The following is a 21959-nucleotide window of genomic DNA, read 5'->3' on the forward strand; positions in this document are numbered from 1 at the left end:
CCAACCATGGGGCAGTTATAAAGACGAATTCTAATAATAACTGAGGAAAGTAAAGCATGGAAGAAGGCCTCTGAACCTATCCTTTGTTCACAATTAACCATTATAAGTCTTAAGTTGATTTAGAGGCATTTGAATTAAAGATTTAAGGATGTTGCTTTTTGACAGGACCTTTCTGCTTGTAGCTAAGCCTTAAAGAGTTTTGAAGTATAATTTAGAATATTGCTTGTAGTAAGGATCTTTGAAACCACAGCTTTGGAATATATAAAAAGGAAACATGCTTATTTCACACCTTAACAAAACAGTGAAAAGCAGCTTGAGAAAGGAAGATGAACATCAACTCAAGGATTAATAGTTTGGACCAAGGGAAGCTGGACATCACTGTTATGAGATTTATAGCCCTTGCAATTGAAAGATGGACCCACATCTGGAATCTGGACCTCACCAGCTGGGAGACTTCTTTCTTCTTTCAGAAGCTGGACCCCCACCATCTGGGGATACTCCTTTTCTAGGATACATCCTGAGAAAAACTAAATCACAATAGTGTATAGAATTGTGACGTAAAAAATGAGAATAGAAACTGCTGATGAGTTAAAATTGGAATAGAAACTGCTGAGAAAGCTTATGAGTACCCCTATAAATACCTGTAAGCCTCAACTATCGGTGTGCAGTTGGAGGGAAAACTTCCCCCACTGTACTCAGCGTTGTATTGCTCGTACTTTACCATATTAATTAATAAATTGATTGCTGCTTGAATATTGGCCTAGTCAAGCTTCTCATTTATAACAAAAGTGTGAGAATATGGATGTTACGCCATTCAGGCAAGGAAAACAGTTTCCACGGTTGTTCATAAAAATTCCAGGAGCTCGTTAGGCAGCACAAGTTTCCGGGAGCAAACAGTGTTTCTGATGAGCTCAAGGAGCTGGGCCCAGGGGCTGCTCATCAAGGCCGAGGCCTAACGAGCATTCCTCAGATCACAGACAGTGCAGCTGAAAGGGCAGGGGCTGGTGGATAAACCAGCACAGCCAGTAGAAAGCTGCAGTAACAGGCAGCAGCCTAAATGGTCTAGGAGGAAAGAGCTACCAAATTCTTTCCCAGCCTTGTCTTAAAAAATGCTGAGAAGATCCCACTGCATAAGAATCAGGCATCAAATAACTTGCACTTTCAAATGTGGGAAGAGAGTTGAAAGGGCAGATGAACGTGACACACACACTTGGTACAGAAGCAAGAGAACAAAAGGGTCAGAAAAATGAAGGGAACAACATAGACTATTGTATAACTGGGTACAAGTGCAAGAAACCAGCAGTACAAAGGGAATTAATAAACTAATTAATTGGTGTAGCTTTCCTTAATTATCTATTGCTGTATCTCAGCATTCAGCTACGTGTTTCTTCATCATTTATGTTGGATACAGTCACAATTTTCAACTCCTGGACAGGCAAGGTCATCAGAGTCTTCAGTGTTTGATACATTCCTTCCAATCAGGAGCATAAGGACACATTATGTATCCCTTCAGGGATCCAATCCCTTTGCTTTACCAAATCAATTTCATCCAATCTCCATAGCCTTGGTTATTGATAATACTTAGGCTGACTCTACTCTATGTGTATGATGCTCAGTTTTTCTTTTGAAATCTCTTCAGACAGCAGTCACAAAGCTGATGCAGTTTAATTGACACAGCTTGCACTGAATTAATTTTTTTTTTTGCCTGTTCTTTCTGGGCACAATATGGAAATGTAAAGGAGGATGATCCACAGGTTCTATTCATTTAACATAGAAAGAGTTAAATGCAGCAACTAACAGAACATGCAAACAGCTATTCACTGTGGTTTGCATCCCTGTGACTACTGGTGGGCTTTTACAATCAAAGCATTCTATCCTCAGGTAAGAGAAATGGAAAATCCTATTGCATTTTTAAGGCTTTCCTGGACATCCACAACTTTGTCTTTTTCTGGATATATACTTTAAGAGCAATACTATCATCCTGATTTTAGTTTGATTAATGCCTATACGCAGATGATACTCGTGAAATGTAACAAATAACTTTCACATAGCATATTGAAAATATGCCTAATACATTTATTATGATGAAAAATTATAAAACCCTCCAAAGATTAGTAAAAAGTGACTAATCACATCTGATGCCTAAATTTTCAGTTTTGAAATTATTTCCCTGTAAAGATATAGTCATTCTTCTGTTTTCCAAATATGAAAATTTAAGGATTCAATCAGCTGTAGATAATAGCAGACCTGGCAACTCTTGAACAGATTTTCTCCTTTATGTATCAAGACATGAGACATAATGTTTACTGCAAATTCCATTTTCCTTGACAGAAGATTCTGCCATGCAGAAAGAGCATAAAAATATTTACGTCTGTATCTTTTATTAATTAAGAGGCTATTTTTTACCACACATTTTAGATTAATAGCTATTCACAAAGTAAATACACTTGCATAGTTCCCACTTTCTCTTTCTGTCTCACGTGCCCACACACTCATAGTAACCTGTAATTGAATTACAAAAGGAAAACAGATTTAAATTATTAGCAATAAACAATCACCAGTGCTGAAGGAAGAAAATATACAAACATTGCAAGCAGCAATGTTGATTAATGAGTGATTTGCATCCCTAAGATGCATCTTAAGCTAGAACTGTGGTGTTATGCTGGTTTGGTCTGAAGAAATTGTGGGTTTGGAAACCAGCTACCAGAGAGACCTGGTCCACTGTTTTTAACTTGTACCTTCAAATTCAGAGATGAAAGATTTAAATATTCAGAAGAAAAGTTTAGAAACCTGATCTTACAAAAAATAATAAACACAGACATACACATCACCTGGTTCCTACTGAAACTTGAATCATTTTGATCTTGAGAACTGAGATGTTGGCATTTAATTAAAAACTACTCCTCATGAATCTCTCAAGCAAAGGTCAGAGCATAATCTGCCACAATTTATGCAAATTTTCAGTGGCCATTGTATTGGTTGTTCCATTGTTAGCTGACTGCACACTTGACATGAAATCCTAGACAGTGACCCCAAGTTAATTTTAATATACATGGTTTGAATAAATGGTGACTTAATAATTACATGGAATTAGCAAAACCTGAGGGGGAAAAAGTAACAAAATTATCGAGGAAAAATGGTACAGAAAACAGCAATAGTCACAAACACCCCCCCCCCCCCCCCCCGTATAAATGTATGTATAAATTAAAATGTCTCAGTGGAAGTGCACTGAAAACATATGCCTTAGACCACAATTTAAAGAAATCATTAAAACTTTACTTTCAATTTGTTTAACTCTTCATTCAATGGGTCATAAGATCAAAATATAGTTTATTCTGAAATGAAATACATCTTATCTTTTCTTACAATAAAAATCATATTGGCTCACTCTTGAAGTCTCCCTGAAACCAAATTTTGTCAAATATTAATACTTCTTTTGAGTCCACTTTCTTCAAGTGATACTTTTGCTGAAAAACTTCTGCCTGACACTTCTCCAAAAGCATTTGGGCTCACAAGATGGTAAATATATCACTAGCTTTTGGAAGGCTTTGACAAATACATTCATAAAGATAACACAAAGGTAAATACCGCTCCAGGTAACTTCATTTCAGATGTCTGTTTAAACCATTGTCAGTTTGAGATGCAGAGATTAATCCATCTCAAAGCTCAGGTTTATCTTAACCACAGGATACATCTCATTTCTCTGAAACTCAAAATCCCTCCAGCCCAGCCCGAGTAAGGAAGAAAGTGGTTTCCTTCCTAACTGCTCGCTCTCCTTCAGGCAGCCCCTTCCTTACCTTAGCAGTCAGTGTATTACCTTCATCTCTTAACTCCACTTATGTTTTGTTTAAAGATAACAGCAGTTCAAAGGCACATGTACTCACACAGCCCCAAACCGAGTTTTGGAGCAGCTTGTATTAACTTCAGACCACAAGACATGCATTTGGGTGTGCTTATCTTTCTCACTTTCACAGGCGTATGGGACTGACAGTCGTAGGACCTGGAGGAAGCCTTCAGAAATGTGTACAGCCTCTGTACAAAGGGGCTCATACTCTGAATTGAAACAATTAGGCAAGAGTGGTTTTTCTCTTAGTTGTCTTGCAGTGAGTGATGTACTTTGAAATTCTATTTATAATGTGCAGCAGTAAAGGTATGAATTTCCCATAGATACAAAAGAACTGTGTTCAGAGGGATTGGAGGTAAAGATTACTGCTGTCCTGTCCCAAATCATGGGACAGGACAGTGTCCTGTGGGACACATGATGGCTTTTGGATCAACTCTGGCTCTGCATTTCTGTCATAAAAGCCCACATGGGGTGAATTTGCATGAAAGAGCAGGGCCTGTGCATGTGATACCAGAAACCTGATCAAAGAAAGAATTGGTAGGTGCTGAGAGACAAGTGAAACTCTCCTAAGAGTACATAAGGTCAGGAGACTCTCAGTCCTGCGGATTCACAAGAACAGAAAAACTCAGAACATCAAGGTTCTCCAGTCTCTCAAGGCCACAAGCACATCGTGATACCAGGTAACAGTCGGTGAGTGTCTGAGTGTGAGTCAATAACTGGGCATAATGTGTGAGTTGGTATCTGCCATTAATAATAACAGCTGGAGTCTACTAATAGCCTAACTAGTAAGAAGTGATCTAATAGACATGAATTGTGATCTTTTTCTCTCCTGACTTGAATACCAACCCGGAAAATTTGCAAATTTACTCATGAAACCATCACATCCTTGCTTGACTCTCTAGAACTAGTACAGGCTCATTAATGGTTGCCTGCCTGAGCCACTCACTGACCAATAAATATTTCACTAATCCTGCTCATTATCCCTTCACTGACCTGCATACTTTGCACTGTGTTGATCATAGTGTAGGGAAGTCTGAGATGTTGCATATCCTCAGGGCAGAGTTCCTTGTCAAGTACCAGATTAAAATGCTATATGGTCACTATGGAGTAAGGCCTTTCTGTCTGCTCTACAGCAATCTTCTCTTGTATCTGCAGCAAAAGGATGACTTATTCAGAGGGTCTGTTGTGGTAATTCCTGAACAATGGAGAAGGGATTTAAGGGGACCATTGGAGTCACCAAATCTACATTTGTGTTAACAGAATGATACATGCCCAATAGCTCCTTTCAGTAATTATGACCTTGGTCATTACTGCAGAAGTTTTCTCTCACCATTTTACTCAGACCTAATTCCAGGGCCTTATTTTTCTCATTGTTAGAAACCCCCTTGTGATATACTTCATTCTTTTCTTTACATTATATAGTCCATATTCCAGTTAGTGTCTCAAAATACTTAGAAGCAAAAGTTTGTTTTGCTAGGCTGGCAACTTTTTGAAGTCTCTACCCTCTGACTGTAAAATGGACTTTGTAGTCATCTGATCATCCATGAGGACATTCTTTGTATTGTTCCAACTCTAGCACATCATTTTGGTAAGTGAAGTATTGTGTTCAGTTTCTTAAGCAAAATACCTCAGAGTTGTTCTGCTGTTTCCTGCATGATTTTCCCAGAATCATAGCACCATTTTAGTTAGCAAATATGTTAATATCAAGTCCAACCATTAACCTAGCACTAAATCTAAGGGCCTGTGGCCCTAAGTACCTCATCTACATATCTTTGAAATAAATCTGTGGATAACAACTCAACCACTTCCTGGGGGAGTCTGTTCCAGTGTTTGACAACCCTGCCAGTGAAGCATTTTTTTCCCAATATCTCACCTGAGCCTCCTCTAGCACAACATGAGGTAATTTTCTTTCATGCTGTCTGTTCTAACATCCATGGGCACTGGCATGTACCTGGCTACATGGACACAGTGCCCATAAAAGAGGCTCCGGTCATCAAGGGCCTGTATGCCAAGAAACAGATCTTACGCTAAGGCTTCCTGGAATGGGTTTAAAATGTCAGTGAGAATTCAGTTGGTGGACACCTATCAACAAAGAATAGTGCTAAGTGAAACCACTGAACCTCAGTATAGGAACTGACATGACAATGGATACCTTACCTATCTCTTATTAGCACACCTGTAGTGGGATTTCCCCCACCCTGACCAAATTTCCAAAGGAGTGGCAGTGACTTTCTGGTTTTCAGAGGTCTCTATCTGATAGCAGAAGCAGGATGCTCTGCAAAGAAAGGTCAGCCAGGAACTGAAGCTGACAGCAAACCAGTCATGAAGCAAGGTCCTCAAAAGAGTTGCAATCCCATAGTACCTGAACAAAAAAAACCTCCAGAACAGATCAGCAACAGCAGCAAGGTTAAGCCAGTAGTGCAGGCAATCCAGAAAAAGCCGAGATCAAGCCATAAAGTCAAGTCAGCAGATCAGGGTCAGGTATCAGCAAAGTTCATGGCCAGACCCCAGCCTGGCTGCCCTGTAGCTCTAGCAGAGACCACAGGCAAGTGTCTGAGGTCCTGAGCAAAGAACAAGCAGCCTCTGGCCAGACTCTCTGCTCTTCCTCTCATCTCTCTCTGCAGCAGTCTGACCCTGCTGGGCTATCCTACTGCAAAGTTACACAGAACTTGAACAAGCAAAGCCCAGTGAGAAGGGGAAGAGGTTGCAAAGATTGGTGTTCTAAGGACCCAACAGCATGGATGTTACTGAACTCAGAATTCTGGATAAAGAGCAGATAGATACCATCAGACAAAAGGAGGATGCTGTCAGTGTCATAAAGGGGAATGTGTGTTTGGACTGGCACAAACAGCATTCTGCAAATTGTTCCAGTTGTCAGAATGAGTGAAGTAGCCACTATTTAATTAACAACAGCCTTTATTTCCCTAAAGTTGCCATTCTTGAGTGAATGAGAGTGCGGGTAGAATTACTAGCAGTGGTCACCTGAAACAAAAAGAAACTCAGCAGAGGAAACAGGAAGGCCTGTAATTTGAATCCTAAGGAAGATCTTTTTTTAAGAACTTCTGCCCAAAAAGTTATGCCCAAATAAGGAAGCCGTAAGCCTACCCCAGACACAGAGAGGATATCGCTTTTTACTCACCTCTAGTGATAAACACCATTTCTGTTGATTGGAGTGCAATTTCTTCCAATATGACAGGTAAGCTACAAATTAAAGGAATTTTCTTTCCCTTTTTTCTTCTGAAGTGATTCATAAATGACCAGTGTTCTACATTTTCATACTCCTTTTTCAGGTGAGAAATAACCACTTTGCACTGTGCTCTGCCTGTGCCACCAGTGTTGGTCCCACAGTAAAACAATTCCGATGATGACACCAGATACGCAATCATGCTTCATATAAGGTCACAAGTATAGTTTTTGAATTTTATTGGAGGTTTTGGCTCCTTCAGATTGGAGATGAATCTGCTGATAACGTCTAAAAAGGTGAACAATATTTCTATTGGTTCCTTCAGGTAGCTCATGCTGGCATGTGAATCTATATATTTCCTCCTTCGTAGTCATTTGTGAGATACCGGAATGCCCAGCCAGAGTTTTAGCTAGGCAGTGCCTGGCAAGTAAAGTTTCATCTATCTGCGGTCAGGATGGCAACAGAAGGACTTCTTTCTGCTCCAGTGCTGTGGTTGATTCTCATCTCCATTCAGGTCTCCCTTGGTAAGTACATACTTTATTTTGCAAAAGGCAATGAGATAAAAAAAAGTATGCAAATTTAATATAAATAGGTTGTTCTTCTAACAACCTCTAAAGCAAAGTGACAAAATGGTGTTCAAGTATGTTTCTGAGATAAGGAAGGGTAAGCCTTTTCTAAAAGTTTGGTATTTTACTCAAGTATCAGTGACTGGCCATTCTCATAAGAATTCAAGTCCAAATTTTGTAAACAGTTTAGCTGTACTAAATCCAGGTGGGTATTCTTACTACTGTCTTATCTCTTCTGCTGAACTGTTTGTAGATTAAATTAATAATTGCAGATGTTTGCTCGACACCAGTTAAAATGATGTAGCTCTACCCGTGTGCCTGGTGGAGTTTGAGTAACACAACATCTCCTAAGTTGTTCCTCTGTATATGAGGCTTATCACTATTTGTCTCTCTGCACTTCTGGAGCTATGTGTACATGTTTGATGCCGGTGATGAGAGACAGATTTTGGAAAACTCATTTTTTTCTCTCCACACATGGAGGTGACATTAAGGCATTGTGGTGGTGGTCTCATCCCCATATGATGAGAACAAGACTTCGGAGTTGGTGTTTTGCTATAGCATGGCCCTAGTCTTGAAAGTTCTCACCAGTTCTGTGGATGCAGTCAAAGTTCAGGGCAGGGAACAGGAGGCACTCTTGACGTACATTTTCATAATATGAAACTTTTTTTATTTAGACACCTTTGTAGTGATGTTTTAGTGTCAACTGAGCTGTACTGCACAAATGAGAGTGACTTTTCTGCCAACTCCGTGTTAATATCAGGGCACAGTAACTGACTGGAAGATGCAGACAACAGTAGCTTTACAATGACACCATCATCAGCACCCTATCACCCTCATCTCTGATCTAGCAGCACTTGCATTCTCCAGGCTGCTACAGGTGTTCTGATGTTCCCCAGGCACAGAGCACTGTGCAGAGCAGTGCAGGAGTCACAGCTGTCCAGGAGTGAGCTGGAAATCTGCCCCTGAGGCAGCCAGCCTGGGCTTGAAACCTCCTCTTAGACGGGAATGCATGGTGCACCCTCATCTTTTCCTATGAGAAGAACTGGGTTTTCAGCTGGAGCAAGAAAAATCTCATGCCTTCTCAGCCAAGCAGAACACTAAACCACTGAATTCAGTGAAGGTACTTGCGGGACATGCTGTGGAATGTGAGGAAATACAAAATTGTACCTGTACATATCATAAAAAATTCACAGAAGAGTGATTACAGCAAATGATAGCTTTTATTAGGAAATATTGAAATCTGTCAATTGGGTTCAGCCTACCTCTGCATCCAGTCTTGCATGCTGTTACACGTTGAAAACATCAGATGTACAATTATTTAAAAATTCAAGTGCACAGAGGTCATACAGTTGGGTGAAGAGATGTTTGTTTTGTCCCTGGATATGGCTAATAGAAATTGGTTATCTGGTTCGTTTAAAAATGTATTAGGAATTCAACTTTTCTTGGAATTCATTACCCTTTAAAATGTATAAATATTGTAGCTGAGAAAACTCTTTTTTGGACTAATACTCTGGGGGTTGTTCTCCAGAATATCTTTCTAGAGACTTACAAGACTTATTACAGAAAGATTATGCCCCCTCTGAGACAACATGTTGCAGGCACAAAGGGACTTTACTCAGCATTTTCCAGCCCTGGTAAGTCAGTAAAAGAGAAAGTTTGCCTGTCATTAGAAATAATTTACATTTTAGCAGTGCAGTTAGCTCAAACTTGTAAATACAGACATAACTCCTTGCAAAAAAACACTCTTTAAGTTGGACTCTTTAGAAAGGTGAACCAAATAATTCTGATGTAAGAGTAAATAAGGAGCAGTAATGATCTCATTAACATCTGCAGTAGATAATCATGATTAAGCTCTGTCCTTTCTATAACCTTGCTCTGTCTGAAGGCACTGATGAATTGAGGCTGTCAAACGGAACTGGCCCCTGCTCTGGGAGAGTGGAAGTAAAACACGAGGAGCAGTGGGGAACAGTGTGTGATGGTGACTGGACCATAAGGGATGCTGAGGTTGTCTGTAAGCAACTGCAATGTGGATCTGCTGTTAAGGCCCTAAATCGAGCTCCTTTTGGACAAGGAACTGGACCAACGTGGTTGTACCGAGTTGATTGCCGTGGTAATGAATCTGCTCTCTGGAACTGCTCACATACAGGATGGGGTGCTTTTACCTGCCCTCATTTCTTTGATATTGGAGTGATCTGCTCAGGTAAGAAGTGATCCAGCCTTGTATAATAGAAAAAAGATACGAGCCTAGGATCAAACTTTGTCCTAGTTTGATAAAGCCAAGTACTCCCTCTACTCATCCAAAGCAAGTTGCTCCAGCATTAAGTTTTCTGCTGACTATGAGTGCAAGTGACTTTGCCTGGGCACAGCAATGACATCGAATGAGCATATTAAATTACATAGAACAGAAAGAAACCAACCCGTTATTTGTTTCTACCACAGTTCTCCCAGGTAACGGGAGAGCAGAACTGAACTTGTCTTTGACAAGGAATTGGGGCTAAAACAGTAGGTGTAGGTAGAGAATCAAGAAAATGCAATGTTATGTCATACAACTGCCCTTCTTCTCCAGATCTTCGGGTAGGCTAAGACAGGACAGTCTGCACTGGCAAAAAAAGACCAATACCTGTTTGGCTGCTTCCTGTGCAAGATGTGCAGGATTTTACTCTTTGGATAAAGAACCACTGCAAGAAGTTTTTCCTTCCCAGCTTCAGGACTTTACATTTGTCCTTTTATGATTTTTGTGAGGTTCCTGTCAGCCCATTAGTCTAGCCTGTCCAGATCTCTCTGAATGGCAGCTCTGCCCTTGTGGTTATGTCCCCACCCCCCCAAAATCATAAGAGTGTACTCCATCACCACCTCCATGAAGATAAGACACTGAGCAGAACAGGCCCCTGGGAAGACCCAACAAGTGAAATTCCACTTGCTGACAGTCTTCAGGTAGAGTGCAACTCACTAATGACTCAGCCTGAGCATTCAATCAGCTGCTTAACCATGTTGTCCTTCCAACCAGAGAGCAGCATCCTAGTACTTGGACATAAGAATATTGTGTGAATGGCAGTGCTAAATGTGAGGTAAAGGGCATGTGCTGCTGTCCCCTCATCCATAAATCCATTTTAATCAGAGAAAGCATTACAGTCCCACAGGCATGATACATGCTTGATAAAACCATGCTGACTCTTCCCATTCATCTCCTTGTGCCCACAAATAAGTTTCTGCAAGTCTCACTCCATCTGTTTTTTCAAGTACCGAAGTGAGGCTGGTCAGCCTGCAGATCTCTAGACTGGCTTTTTAGCAATTCTGAAACTGGGTGCAACATTTCCTGTTTCCTCTTCCTGGGGTCCTTCAGCTTCCTATTCATTGAAATAGAGGTCTCTAGGACACACACTAGTAAATGGCTATTTGTCTATTTATCTATTTATTTCGGGATTGCAGATCATTGGCAGATGCTCAAAGTTTCCTTCCTTCTTTCCCAAGGATTTTGTATTTTCACATACTGAGAAATAAGCAATCTCATACACCATTTTCTTCTTTATCAGTGCTATACAGGAATTGCCCCAGTCACAATTCAAAAGTATTAGTGATCCTCAGAGCAGTGAAATGTGTCTTTCCCATTAAGGAGTTATAAAATAGGTCAGTACAACCAACCCTTGATGCTGGATTTCTTGTTTTTTGGGCTTTTTTTTCCAGGCTTCTCTGATATGCATCTGACTGGAGGGGACACTGCCTGCTCAGGACAACTGAAAGTAAAGAAAGAAGAAACTTGGGCCACTGTCTGTTTCTCACACATTGATTTCAAAACTGCCTCTGTTATATGTAATGAGTTAAAGTGTGGCCAGGCTGTGGATACCTTGAGAGGAACTCACTTTGGAGACAGACATGAGCTGATCTGGCAAGAAGAGTTTCACTGTGTAGGGAATGAGGCTCACCTTGCAGACTGTCCCAGGAGCATGCACCATACTAACACGTGCTCTCATGATGCCACTGTTGTGTGTTCAGGTGAGACTTTGGACTGATGGACATAATTCACTCATGTTCTATATGCCTTTTTCCTATTAACCCACAGTTCAGAGCATCTGTACACTTCTGTGGTCCTCAGGATCCTTGGATGTTTCCCCTACCATGCCTTGAGCTATTCAAGGGAGACCAGAAAATAACAGAGAGCAGTCCCACACTGTCTCACTCACTCTACTGAGAGTCTGCATCTAACATGGGCTGTTCTAATCACTCCACTACCACAAAGAGATCTCAAAAGGGCTGTTATTTCTTTTATGCTAACCCTTCTTAAGAACTCCACAAAGTCATGGCTGCTGGGAGCTCTGAATACAGCTGTGTATTGCCATCCACTGAAAAAGTAAAGGTTAGGCCTAACAAACACCTTTTTCCTGAGGCCACAGTTCTAAAGGGGTAAACTAAACCTGGGGCAGAGCTCCTGGCAACAGTTTGACACAAAACAAGCCTGTAAAAGGGCTGGAACTCATGTCCATTTCCAGCCCAAACAGCTACAGTCTGTTTCAAGACAGCCTTGGATACTGTGACCAGTGGCAGCCAAACACCTCAGCTAAGGCATCTAACAGGCCTTGGCTCCTGCCTCTATCTTGCAATACTCTTGGCTCAGGGCTGAAATCCTGCGCTCATTAGGGGTACAATGCAAGGACAAGGTAAGGGCAGAAAGTAACAGTGTGAGAAGAGAGAGGGACTGCATGGGGCTGGCAGTAGGACACCACAGCACCATCCGTGCTGCCCTTAATTTATTGTCAGTATGCTGATGGTTATGGCCTGGGGTGTTCCGAGCTTTGCTCTGGGGCATGGATGAGAGCTGAGAATTCCCCACTGCAGTTTCTGCTTACCAGGAAATGTGACATGACCAACTACTGGGAGAGAGAGTGATACCAGTTGCTCCTACCCTGAGTTCCTCACATGCAAGGCAGTGCTGAAACTGCCTCTGCAAGAGAAGATGTAAGGTAGCAGCAGTATTGTGAGGGGAGGAGAGAACAGAGCAGAGAGGAGACACTGAACTTAAAGAGTCAAAAGTCTTTTAGTCATATAGTGCAGGCTACAACATGGACAATAGAGACTTTAAGAGCTGGCCTATCAGCATCCTGTTCTAAGATGGTTTCCAGTAACCTGACACAAAAATGAGTGCTAGTTTCTTGCAGATAGAGAGACCTCTCTTACAGTTTTCAGTTCAGTAGCAAAAATGCCCAAAAGTAACTGCTAAGCTCCTTTATTCTTTCTGCAGGCTACGGTGGGTACAGGCTGGCAAACGGCAACACCACGTGTTCAGGGAGAGTAGAGCTTCTTCACGGAGGCACATGGGGAACCTTGTGTGACTACCTGTGGGATTTACCAGCTGCCAATATCCTCTGCCAGCAGCTAGACTGTGGAGTTGCACTACTGATCCCAAGTGGAGAGTCCTTTGGGGAAGGAAATGGATCTGTCTGGAATGCCACATTCAGCTGCCAGAAGAATGGCTCACTCCTGAGAGACTGTCCCGTGCGTCCTCTAGGTCAGAATGAATGCCCTGCTGGAAAAGAAGCTCATGTGGTATGTTCAGGTGAGCAGTGGAAAGGTCTAAGAAGAGAACTGAAAAACTCCTTCCTTGAGGAAAAATATGGACTCAAAATTCAGAGGGCATATGTGGAGTCAGGCTCTGTCGTTTGATGCTGCAACAGGAGTCAAGGCTACACTTCACCTGTACCACAGGGCTGCTCTCTCTGAAATGCTCCTAGTGTAGGGTAACAGCATGAGCAGGGCTGCTGCACAAGCCGGGATGAGCTGGGCTCAGAGGCTGAGCACAGCACAGGCAGAGTCCTTGCCACCAAGACACAATCCAGAGCATCTTCAGAGAGGACAGAGGAAGGTTTTGGTAATAAGGTCTATGAGCAGTCCCAGAGAAGTCAAAACAAGCAAAGGGTGTAGGGTCTGGCTGGAGAGAGCAGCAGCATAGCATGAGACAAGACTGGAGACAGTTATACCTGTCATGTACTTGAGGCAGGGATTGAATTCCTGGTCCAGGTTTAAGTGAGGACTTGGACCTGCAGTTGAAGGATGCAGAGCTGTAGGCCCTCAGTGATATTGGTCTGAAACATTAAGGTCTATTGGTTCACCCAGAGCCCCAACCCATAATGCCCTGATTTTAAAAATTGCAAATGGGATGTAATCCTGAGTTCTAGTCATGCTTCTCAGTAAAATAGGCTGGACTGAAGTCTAGTTATGAGTATGGAATTTTCTAGTTATGAGTATGGCCCAGTTAAGTCATTTTCACTACTGAATGATAAGGAAAACTCATTCCCATTTCTCAGTCACTTCCAGGTCCTGCCCATGAGCAAATGTAACACTCCAATATTCCCTTTCTCGACATTCAGGGTGTCCAGGGGGCAGGCTGGTGAATGGCACCACATGCTCTGGCATAGTGGAGATCCGCCATGGAGACACGTGGGGAAGACTCTGCCACTCCCACTGGAATTTGCAAGCTGCCAGTGTTCTCTGCCATCAGCTGAACTGTGGCTATGCAAAATCAATCCAGACGGAAGAAGGTTTTGTGGATGGAAATGGGCCTATATGGAGAGATGCTTTTCACTGTAAAGGGACAGAGTCCTGCCTGTGGGATTGTGTTCAAGTGACTTTGGGCAATCCAACCTGTTCAGCCAAAGAAGCAGCCACTGTAACTTGCTCAGGTAAGTCAGGAGTGGCCTTTTATGGGTGGTGCAACGTCAGACCAAAGCAGTGCTGGTGATCTCACTGACAGGATCTAGTCTTTGAGGTGGGGAAGCCTTTCTTGCTTCATTTGCAAGCCCTTGTGTGCATGAAAGCAAACAAAGCCTTAATGGGGGCAGTCTCCTTAATCAGTGGTGAGAATTAATATTTTGCCAGCACAGAAATTTGTCTTTCATAGCTTTCCTGCAAGTTATTTCTACTGCAGTGAGATAAGCAGATGCCACTCAATATATTTCCCAACTCTCTTGAGCCCAGGTCTTGCTGAACCACTCAGACTCTCAGGGGGTGAGAGCCGCTGTGCTGGGCGAGTTGAGATCTCCCTCCATGGTGTGTGGAGCAGAGTCCTGGATGACAACTGGGACATTAGGGATGCCCATGTGGTGTGCAGACAGCTCCAGTGTGGAACTGCTGAGAAAGCCTATTACCTCCCAAAGTCTGAGCGAGGCACGGGTCTTGTTGTCCTAAGGAGTGTCCAGTGTACTGGAAACGAGACTCAGCTGATGCTCTGCAACACCTCCCATTATCAGACAGTGCCAGAGGGAGTTTCTGAAGATGTTGGTGTGATTTGTTCAGGTGAGTCACTGTGTGAAAGGTACAGAAGGTTTCCTAGGATTTCTCCAGCCCATGTTGCACTGTGGTGTCACAGATCTTAAGTTGGCATGAGTCTGAGCTTGATGATAGTTAAGGAAGCAAGTGTAATTTACATAATGCTTTCTTCATCTGAATTTCTTACAGAATTATCTTCCAGAGTCAAAAAGAACTATTAGAACACAGAAGCCATAAGAACATTAATTTGGCTATGATTTCCAAGCATTCTTACTGCCACTTGAGAATTAAATAGCTTTTATTTTGTGACATTTCTATATTTATAGATACTTGCAGCTATTCTACAGAATATTACAACTGTTTCACTCTTCTCTGATTTTGCAACCCATCTGTAACAGGAACAGTGTCTGTCTCTAACTAAATGAGTACAAACAGAAAACAGGTTGTCTGGCTTTCTAAGATAAGGTGACCTCTGCATATACTTGGTATGATTATACTCTTATTGCTGGCAATATCTCAGCTTAATTATTCAAAAATTCACCTGATGTAGGAGTAGGCCTTTCCTTTTATGCAGTTTTAGCCTCACAGGACTTCTGCCCAAGCAACCATGGCAGAAGGACTGGGATATAACAAGAACATGATGTCTTAAAAGTGCTTTAAAAACATTGCCCTTATGCTGACCTGTGCATTATAGTTGTGTTGCATGTTGACATCTGGATTTTCCTCCTACAGGCAGCAGACAGATGAGGCTGGTGAACGGAACAAACCGCTGTGCCGGGAGAGTAGAGCTTTATCATCATGGCATCTGGGGCACCATCTGCGATGATAACTGGGATCTATCAGATGCCAATGTTGTTTGCAGACAGCTTGGATGTGGGCATGCCATCGAGGCATTTGTCTCTGCTCATTATGGTGAAGGGTCAGGGCAGATCTGGCTGGATGATGTGAATTGCACTGGGGCTGAATCCGATCTCTGGGCATGTCCCTCTAGGGCGTGGGGCCAACACAACTGCCAGCACAAAGAGGATGCTGGAGTCCTGTGCTCAGGTGTGTTTGGAAAAGCCTTTTCTGAGCCTGTGGGTTCAAATAGGAGGGTTGTATAAAAGGGAAGTTAAGAATAGTGGGGACTTGCTTGGACAGCCTCCTCCTGTCTTGATGACAAGCATGGTTGGTCAGCTCATCTTCTTGGTCCTACCAAGATGCAAAGGATCTACAGAAGCCTATATTATGTACCAACACACACACACACACACAGAAAAAAAATCTATGGTGTAGTAGGATGTTTGGGGGATAAATTTTAGGAGTTTGTAAAGATTTCCACAGCAAGGGGCTGTGTGCTCCTTCCAGTCAGTTACAGCTGGCTCTGAAACCAATAGGAACAATCCACTGTGCACTACAGCATCAGACAATCCAAGTAGCTTATGGTGGCTCTGCTCATGCATATTTAAGACAGAATGGCAGCAGCAGGAGAGAGGAGAAATGAAAGAGAAGTAGAAAAAAACACAGATGACCCCTGAAGGGGGTTAGGGCCTGTTAGAGCCCATGCTGGAGCCTGAACAAAGCCTGAAAGGACTGCAGCCTCTGGAGTATCCATGCTTCACAATACAGGTAGAACCAATACAGCTAGTTAGCACTGTAAAAAACATGTTATCACACAAGCAGGAAAGAAACATCACAAGAAGTCTGTGGCACTAATTCCATTTTTATGCCTTCACTTCCAGATTTCCTGGCTCTGAGGCTGGTGAACGGCAACGACTGTGCTGGGCGTGTAGAGGTTTTCTACAACGGGACATGGGGGAGCGTTTGTTCCAACCACATGTCCCTGCTCACTGCAGCAACCATGTGCAAACACCTGGGCTGCGGAGATGGAGGAGGAATAGCCACGGACTTCAAATACGGCAGAGGGTCTGGGCCCACGTGGCTGGACCACATTGAGTGCACTGAGGAGCACAGCTCGCTCTGGCAATGTCAGTCAGACCCCTGGGACCCTCAGTCGTGCAGCAACCGAGCTGAAGAGACCCACATTACTTGCACTGGTAATCAGAAATGTATTTGTATGTGGCCAGACATGTACATTAACATATGCATGCATGTATAGATGTCACAGTAATTATTTTGTGTACACTTGTTAGCTGGTCTCTACTGTTTCTAGTTTCATGAAAATGGCAGCAACATTTTTTTTGTCAAAATCATTGACTTAAATGAGTGAATTCAAATTACAAGATTATCAGAGTGCTTTGGCTCAGTGAAATCCTAAGGAATTCCCTAATACGATGGTGCCATTGCATATTTTTTAATGCAAAAATCTATGATACACGGTCAGTCTGTGAGATCTGAGCTAGGATGAGACTTCCCAAGAGGTCTAGAGCCAAGTCTATGTTTCTACATGTTTCTCCATGTTTTCTACATGTATCTGTGTATACACATAGCCATGGACAAGTGTACAAATCCATTTGGTTCTAAAGGTCCATTTCTAATACCTGCTCCTATGACAGTATTTCACACCTATGGGTATCAATATCTGCATTCATACATAATAAAATATAAGAAAATATATAAAATTCAATAAAAATATAAAATAAAAATGAAATATAATATAAAATATATAAAAATGAAATATACATGAATATTCAGATATCCTGAAAGGGATTTCAGCTGCCTCGTGAGAAGAAGGAAAGCATACCCATCAGGAAGATTATTACTCACAGCAACAGCCAAACAGCCATCTGCCAAGAACTAAACAGGCCATACACATATTTCAGGAAATAATTAACCTGATGGTTAATTTTCAGCTATTTTACACTCCCTCATTTTTTTCAGAGAATAATTAAATTATTTACTTCAATATTTAAATTCTGCAGGAAGAAAAGAGGCAACATCTCCAGCTGCATTTGCTGAGTGTCCAAACTCCACAAGTTGTTCAGGTACCTTCACTTCTTTGTTTTTCTTTATTGGTCTCTGTGGACCTTTCTGCTGTTTCAGTAAAACAGAAGGTTTCTGTGTTTTGCAGACAGGGAGAAGTTACGAGTCATGGGAGGAGAGGATGAATGTTCAGGCAGGGTGGAGATGTGGCACCAAGGTTCCTGGGGAACAATCTGCGATGACACCTGGGACATGGCAGATGCCAATGTTGTCTGCAGGCAGCTGGGCTGTGGATCTGCTGTGTCTGCTCTGAGTGAGGCTGCCTTTGGGGAAGGGACTGGTCCCATCTGGTTGGAGAAGGTGCACTGTAAAGGAACAGAGCTGTCTCTTTGGGACTGTCCTGCCAAACCTTTGTTTGGCAAAAACTGTGATCATAAGGAAGATGCTGCTGTGAATTGCTCTGGTTAGTGACCAGTCCTTTATTACACAGGCCTGTGAAGGAGGTGGGTAGGGGAGCATTATGCCAGTTGTACTTCCCAGTGACTAGCCCTTTCATAATTTTGACTGCTAAAGTATCACAAATTATATGAAGATGTTCTCCCTATTTTTCACACTTGCCTCTTAATCTGGACTAACCTTCCTTTTGCAGGTGTGACAGAAACAACAGCATCACCCACGAGAGCAGGTAAATTCTTTCTCTTTTCTTTCTCCCATCAAATGACAAATTAATGTCCCTGATACTTAACAGATAAAACAGCAGTTTATTTCAGCTCATCAGAAAGCCCTCCCTCCAGCCTTTCATAAAGGAACACTGAGAGGCACCACCCCCAGCTGCTGAATTTTATCTGCTTGAGCAGGACCCATAGCAGAGCAGCAGGTGCCCTGGCTCACCCTGCTGTGCCCATGGGCACAGCAAGGGGCTGCAGAGGAGCAGCCCTTTGGGACACGTGATTCTCTACCTGTTTCCTCTCGGTTTCCACTCAGATCGCCCCCGCCGCCCTGCCACAGGCAGCACAAGGCTTTCAGTGCCTGTCATCCTCTGCATTATCCTGGGCACCCTTCTCTGCCTGGTCCTTGCCATTCTTGCTGGGCAGATCCGACGTGCCAGGGCACAGCAGAGAGGTAGGTTTCTCAGGACTGGTATGAAATGCCTCCTTTACATGGCCCCAGATGTTTAGTAGGCTGGGGAGGCAGTGGGGATGGGTGACTGAGATGAACTAAATCTGTTGATACACTGAGATTTTTCCTTACTTTCTGACAGTAAAGGAGCCCAGAGGTGCTTATCCTCAGTCAGCACCTCTTGCTGCCTTTCTAGGTACCAACCAGGCCACATAGGCCCCTGTAAGGTACTTCTCCTTTTCAAGACTCCAGCCTGAATACAAGCAGAGTCTGTGAAAGTGATCATTACCTTTTACTTTCAGGCTCCAGACTATCCTATGACCCCTTCTCCGAGGCTGTCTATGAAGAGATTGATTATAACCTGATGAGGGAAAAGCAGGGAGTGACTTTCCTCTCAGGTCTGTGTGTGTTTCTTGCTTTTCTCAAGGGAAAGCTCCTCCTTTCTGATCCCAATCTGATACCTTGCAGCTCCCAAATTTACTGGGAAATTTAAAATTCCTGGATTTGAGGAGAGGAGTTTCCTGCCCAGTGGACTCTGTCAATTCCTTTCCTAGGGACAATTTGTTTTGTGCAGCTCTCACTGCAGCCACAGACCATAGATCAGTATAGGTCAAACAAACAAAGAAAAGCCTTTTGCTTCAATTATTTAAAGCAGGAACAAATAAAGGAATTATTGGCATGTCCCTCACAGCAGCTGGGTCCCTGTAGGTTTCCTCCCATGAATTGCTTTTCTCCCTTTGTGGAATGCCTCCCCCATGATCCATGAGAGGTGTTATGGGGCCCCCTGAGGGATTCTTGGTAATTCCATTGTAAGCCTTGCAGAAGTAATACTGACTGTCAAAGAATATGCTGGACTTTGATGCTGTTACTGCTCTTTTTCTCATGGTGCAGTTTTAGCACTTAAGGAGAGTTTAATCTGGTATCATGGTCGTTCTCATTTGCCTAGATTCTTATTCAAAGAGCTCAAAACCAAAGGAACACTTTTATAGAGCAGGCAGTGATGAAGAAAATGATCCTGGAGCAACTCAAGGTAATGTGAGAAAGGGTTTGTACAAAGAAAGAGATCTCAAATCAGGGTAACTTTTAATATCCAAAGCATTATGAGTGATTAAGACTTTCATGTCCTAGTGATGTTTCCTAGTGATGCAAAATCTTCTGTATAACTCTTGTGGTGGAAGAGTGTCATACAATCTCATATACAAGTGCTAGTTTTCTCTTCTATATGAGAAATTCAAAATAAATGTTTGCTGGTAGTTCTGCAGACACTTCACAGGATCCAGTCACATGAATCCAACAATGTGACAACTGCTTCTCCCAGATATTGCATCCATAATAGCTTATAAAGTGTTGCCTTATTTCTGAGACAAATGGGGAGAATTAAAACAGAGGAAAGACATATTCCAAATAAGAACAGTGGTGTTCAATTTGAGCTGATCAAGGGATCTTAATCCAAGTGATCTGAAGAAAATACAGATTCCTAGCTGTGGGGTTTGCCTGGGGGGTACATGTGGTTTGTAGGTTGGGGTTTTTTATAACTTGAAATAGGTGAGGGAGAGCAAGTGTTTGGAGAAGAACTACATTTTCCAAGAGCTGATCAAAAAGCTCTGTTAGCCATTGTCTGGTGTCCAAGAGATCAATTGCCAAAGGCACGAGCAGTTCTGAACCTCAGTTGCCCATATCCCAGACTCTGCTGCACCATGTCTTTATTTTCTACTGCTTTTCTTATATTAAGGACTTTTTTAAAGTTAAAAAACAAACTAAAAGCTTTTCATTACAAACCAAAAGCTAAAAAACAAACAAAAAGCTTTGAAGTGCTTATAGAGAAGACAATTATTCTAAATAGTTTCTCTTTCTGTTATTCAGATTGAATATTGATTTCTAGGTAAAAAGTGAAACAGGAGTACTTTGATTTACTTTTCTGTTTATACATGTATCATTGGTAAGCATATGTATTTACAATAAAACTGTGCACAGTAACATTTACTGAAGGATGGATTCCAGTTAAGTACAGACATGTCAGTATTACAGCCCTGTGTTGCTGGATTATCAGCTACTGCTTTCCCTAGTGGAAATCAATACCTGTACTGTTCCAGAGGCCTCTCCACTGCCTGAAAATGCCCTGGAAGATGATTATGATGATGCAACAGAAGCTCCTGGACCTAGAGATGCTTCTCTTTCTGAGCAGAATGAAGAGGAAATCATTGGGATTCCTGGAGAAAGTGACAGAAACAAGGATTCCCAGACAGGTGAGGCTAGAAGAGCAGTGCTGTTCTCTGTTCTTACATCCAGCTAATCTATAGCTCTGCTCTGCTTTCCTTACAGCCGTAAAATTCTTGCCTTTGGCCAACCCAACCTAAGTTTCCACTGCTGCAAATTAAAATTGTTACTTCTCATTAGAATGACCATGGGGACAGAGGGTTGCAGTCATCTTTGTAAGAACCTTTTAAGTACTTGAAGATGGAAAACAGTTTGTTCACATACCTATCCTCAGTTCTGTTCTGTATTTTGTTTCTCTACACAGCCACAACCTAAATTAGTCAACTTTCTACTTAGGCCTTGTAGTCTACACTCTGCCCATGATGTGTCTCTACACTCTGCCCACTCAGTCCATGTCTGTAGGTCTGTATCTTTTAAAAATTGCTATAAGCCAAATCTTTAAGGTATTTCTTTACAGCATGGTACTGTAAAGTATTTCTTTACAGCATGGTACTGGTGTCAGGTAGAGCACAAGGATGAGCTCTTACACCATATCCTTCTGTTTATGGATGCTCGTATGATGCTTCCCCTTTTTCCAACAACATGACAGTCTTGAGAGGGCTCAATGCCTGATGCAGCTTCAAATAGTGCTCTGTAAAATACTACATATCATTAGACATGGATTTTTCAAATTATGCAATTGAGTGTTTCTCCCTTCATCTGTAGTCTCTTAAGTGTTCTTATCAGATCTCATGTGGAAAAATAATCAAAATACAGGACTCAAAGTAACTAGAGAGACATTAGAGATTTTTTTTGACAGCCCATGAATACATTCCTTTTAACATTGTGTATAAAGTTTGATCCTTGGATATGTATACACACTGCAGAAGGCAGAGTGACATAAGCATTTCTCAGGTCTTTCACAGTC

General features: G+C 42.2%; 1 protein-coding gene across 1 annotated transcript; it reads left to right on the forward strand.

Annotated features, from left to right (window-relative positions):
* Positions 1-7482: 7482 nt before the first annotated feature.
* On the forward strand, positions 7483-21128 carry LOC139593185 (antigen WC1.1-like). Its single transcript, XM_071433884.1, has 15 exons — positions 7483-7552; positions 9480-9794; positions 11279-11587; positions 12831-13145; positions 13957-14268; positions 14564-14881; positions 15587-15901; positions 16576-16890; positions 17716-17778; positions 17865-18179; positions 18366-18401; positions 18701-18842; positions 19145-19233; positions 19782-19865; positions 20929-21128. Exons 1-15 carry the CDS (start codon positions 7483-7485, stop codon positions 21126-21128), a joined length of 3198 nt encoding a protein of 1065 aa, XP_071289985.1.
* Positions 21129-21959: the final 831 nt, after the last annotated feature.

Source organism: Agelaius tricolor, unplaced genomic scaffold (assembly GCF_023055355.1).
Source record: "Agelaius tricolor isolate 1412-34295 unplaced genomic scaffold, bAgeTri1.0.p SCAF_9, whole genome shotgun sequence".
Lineage (NCBI taxonomy): Eukaryota > Metazoa > Chordata > Aves > Passeriformes > Icteridae > Agelaius > Agelaius tricolor.

What these genes read in the sequence shown, in the direction of transcription:
- LOC139593185 (XM_071433884.1), top strand. Translation starts at nt 7,483, where the DNA reads ATGGCAACAGAAGGACTTCTTTCTGCTCCAGTGCTGTGGTTGATTCTC. An exon ending in TATTGGAGTGATCTGCTCAG is followed by an intron (nt 9,795 to 11,278) that starts GTAAGAAGTGAT and finishes TTTTTTTTCCAG; the next exon opens with GCTTCTCTGATATGCATCTG. An exon ending in TGTTGGTGTGATTTGTTCAG is followed by an intron (nt 14,882 to 15,586) that starts GTGAGTCACTGT and finishes TTCCTCCTACAG; the next exon opens with GCAGCAGACAGATGAGGCTG.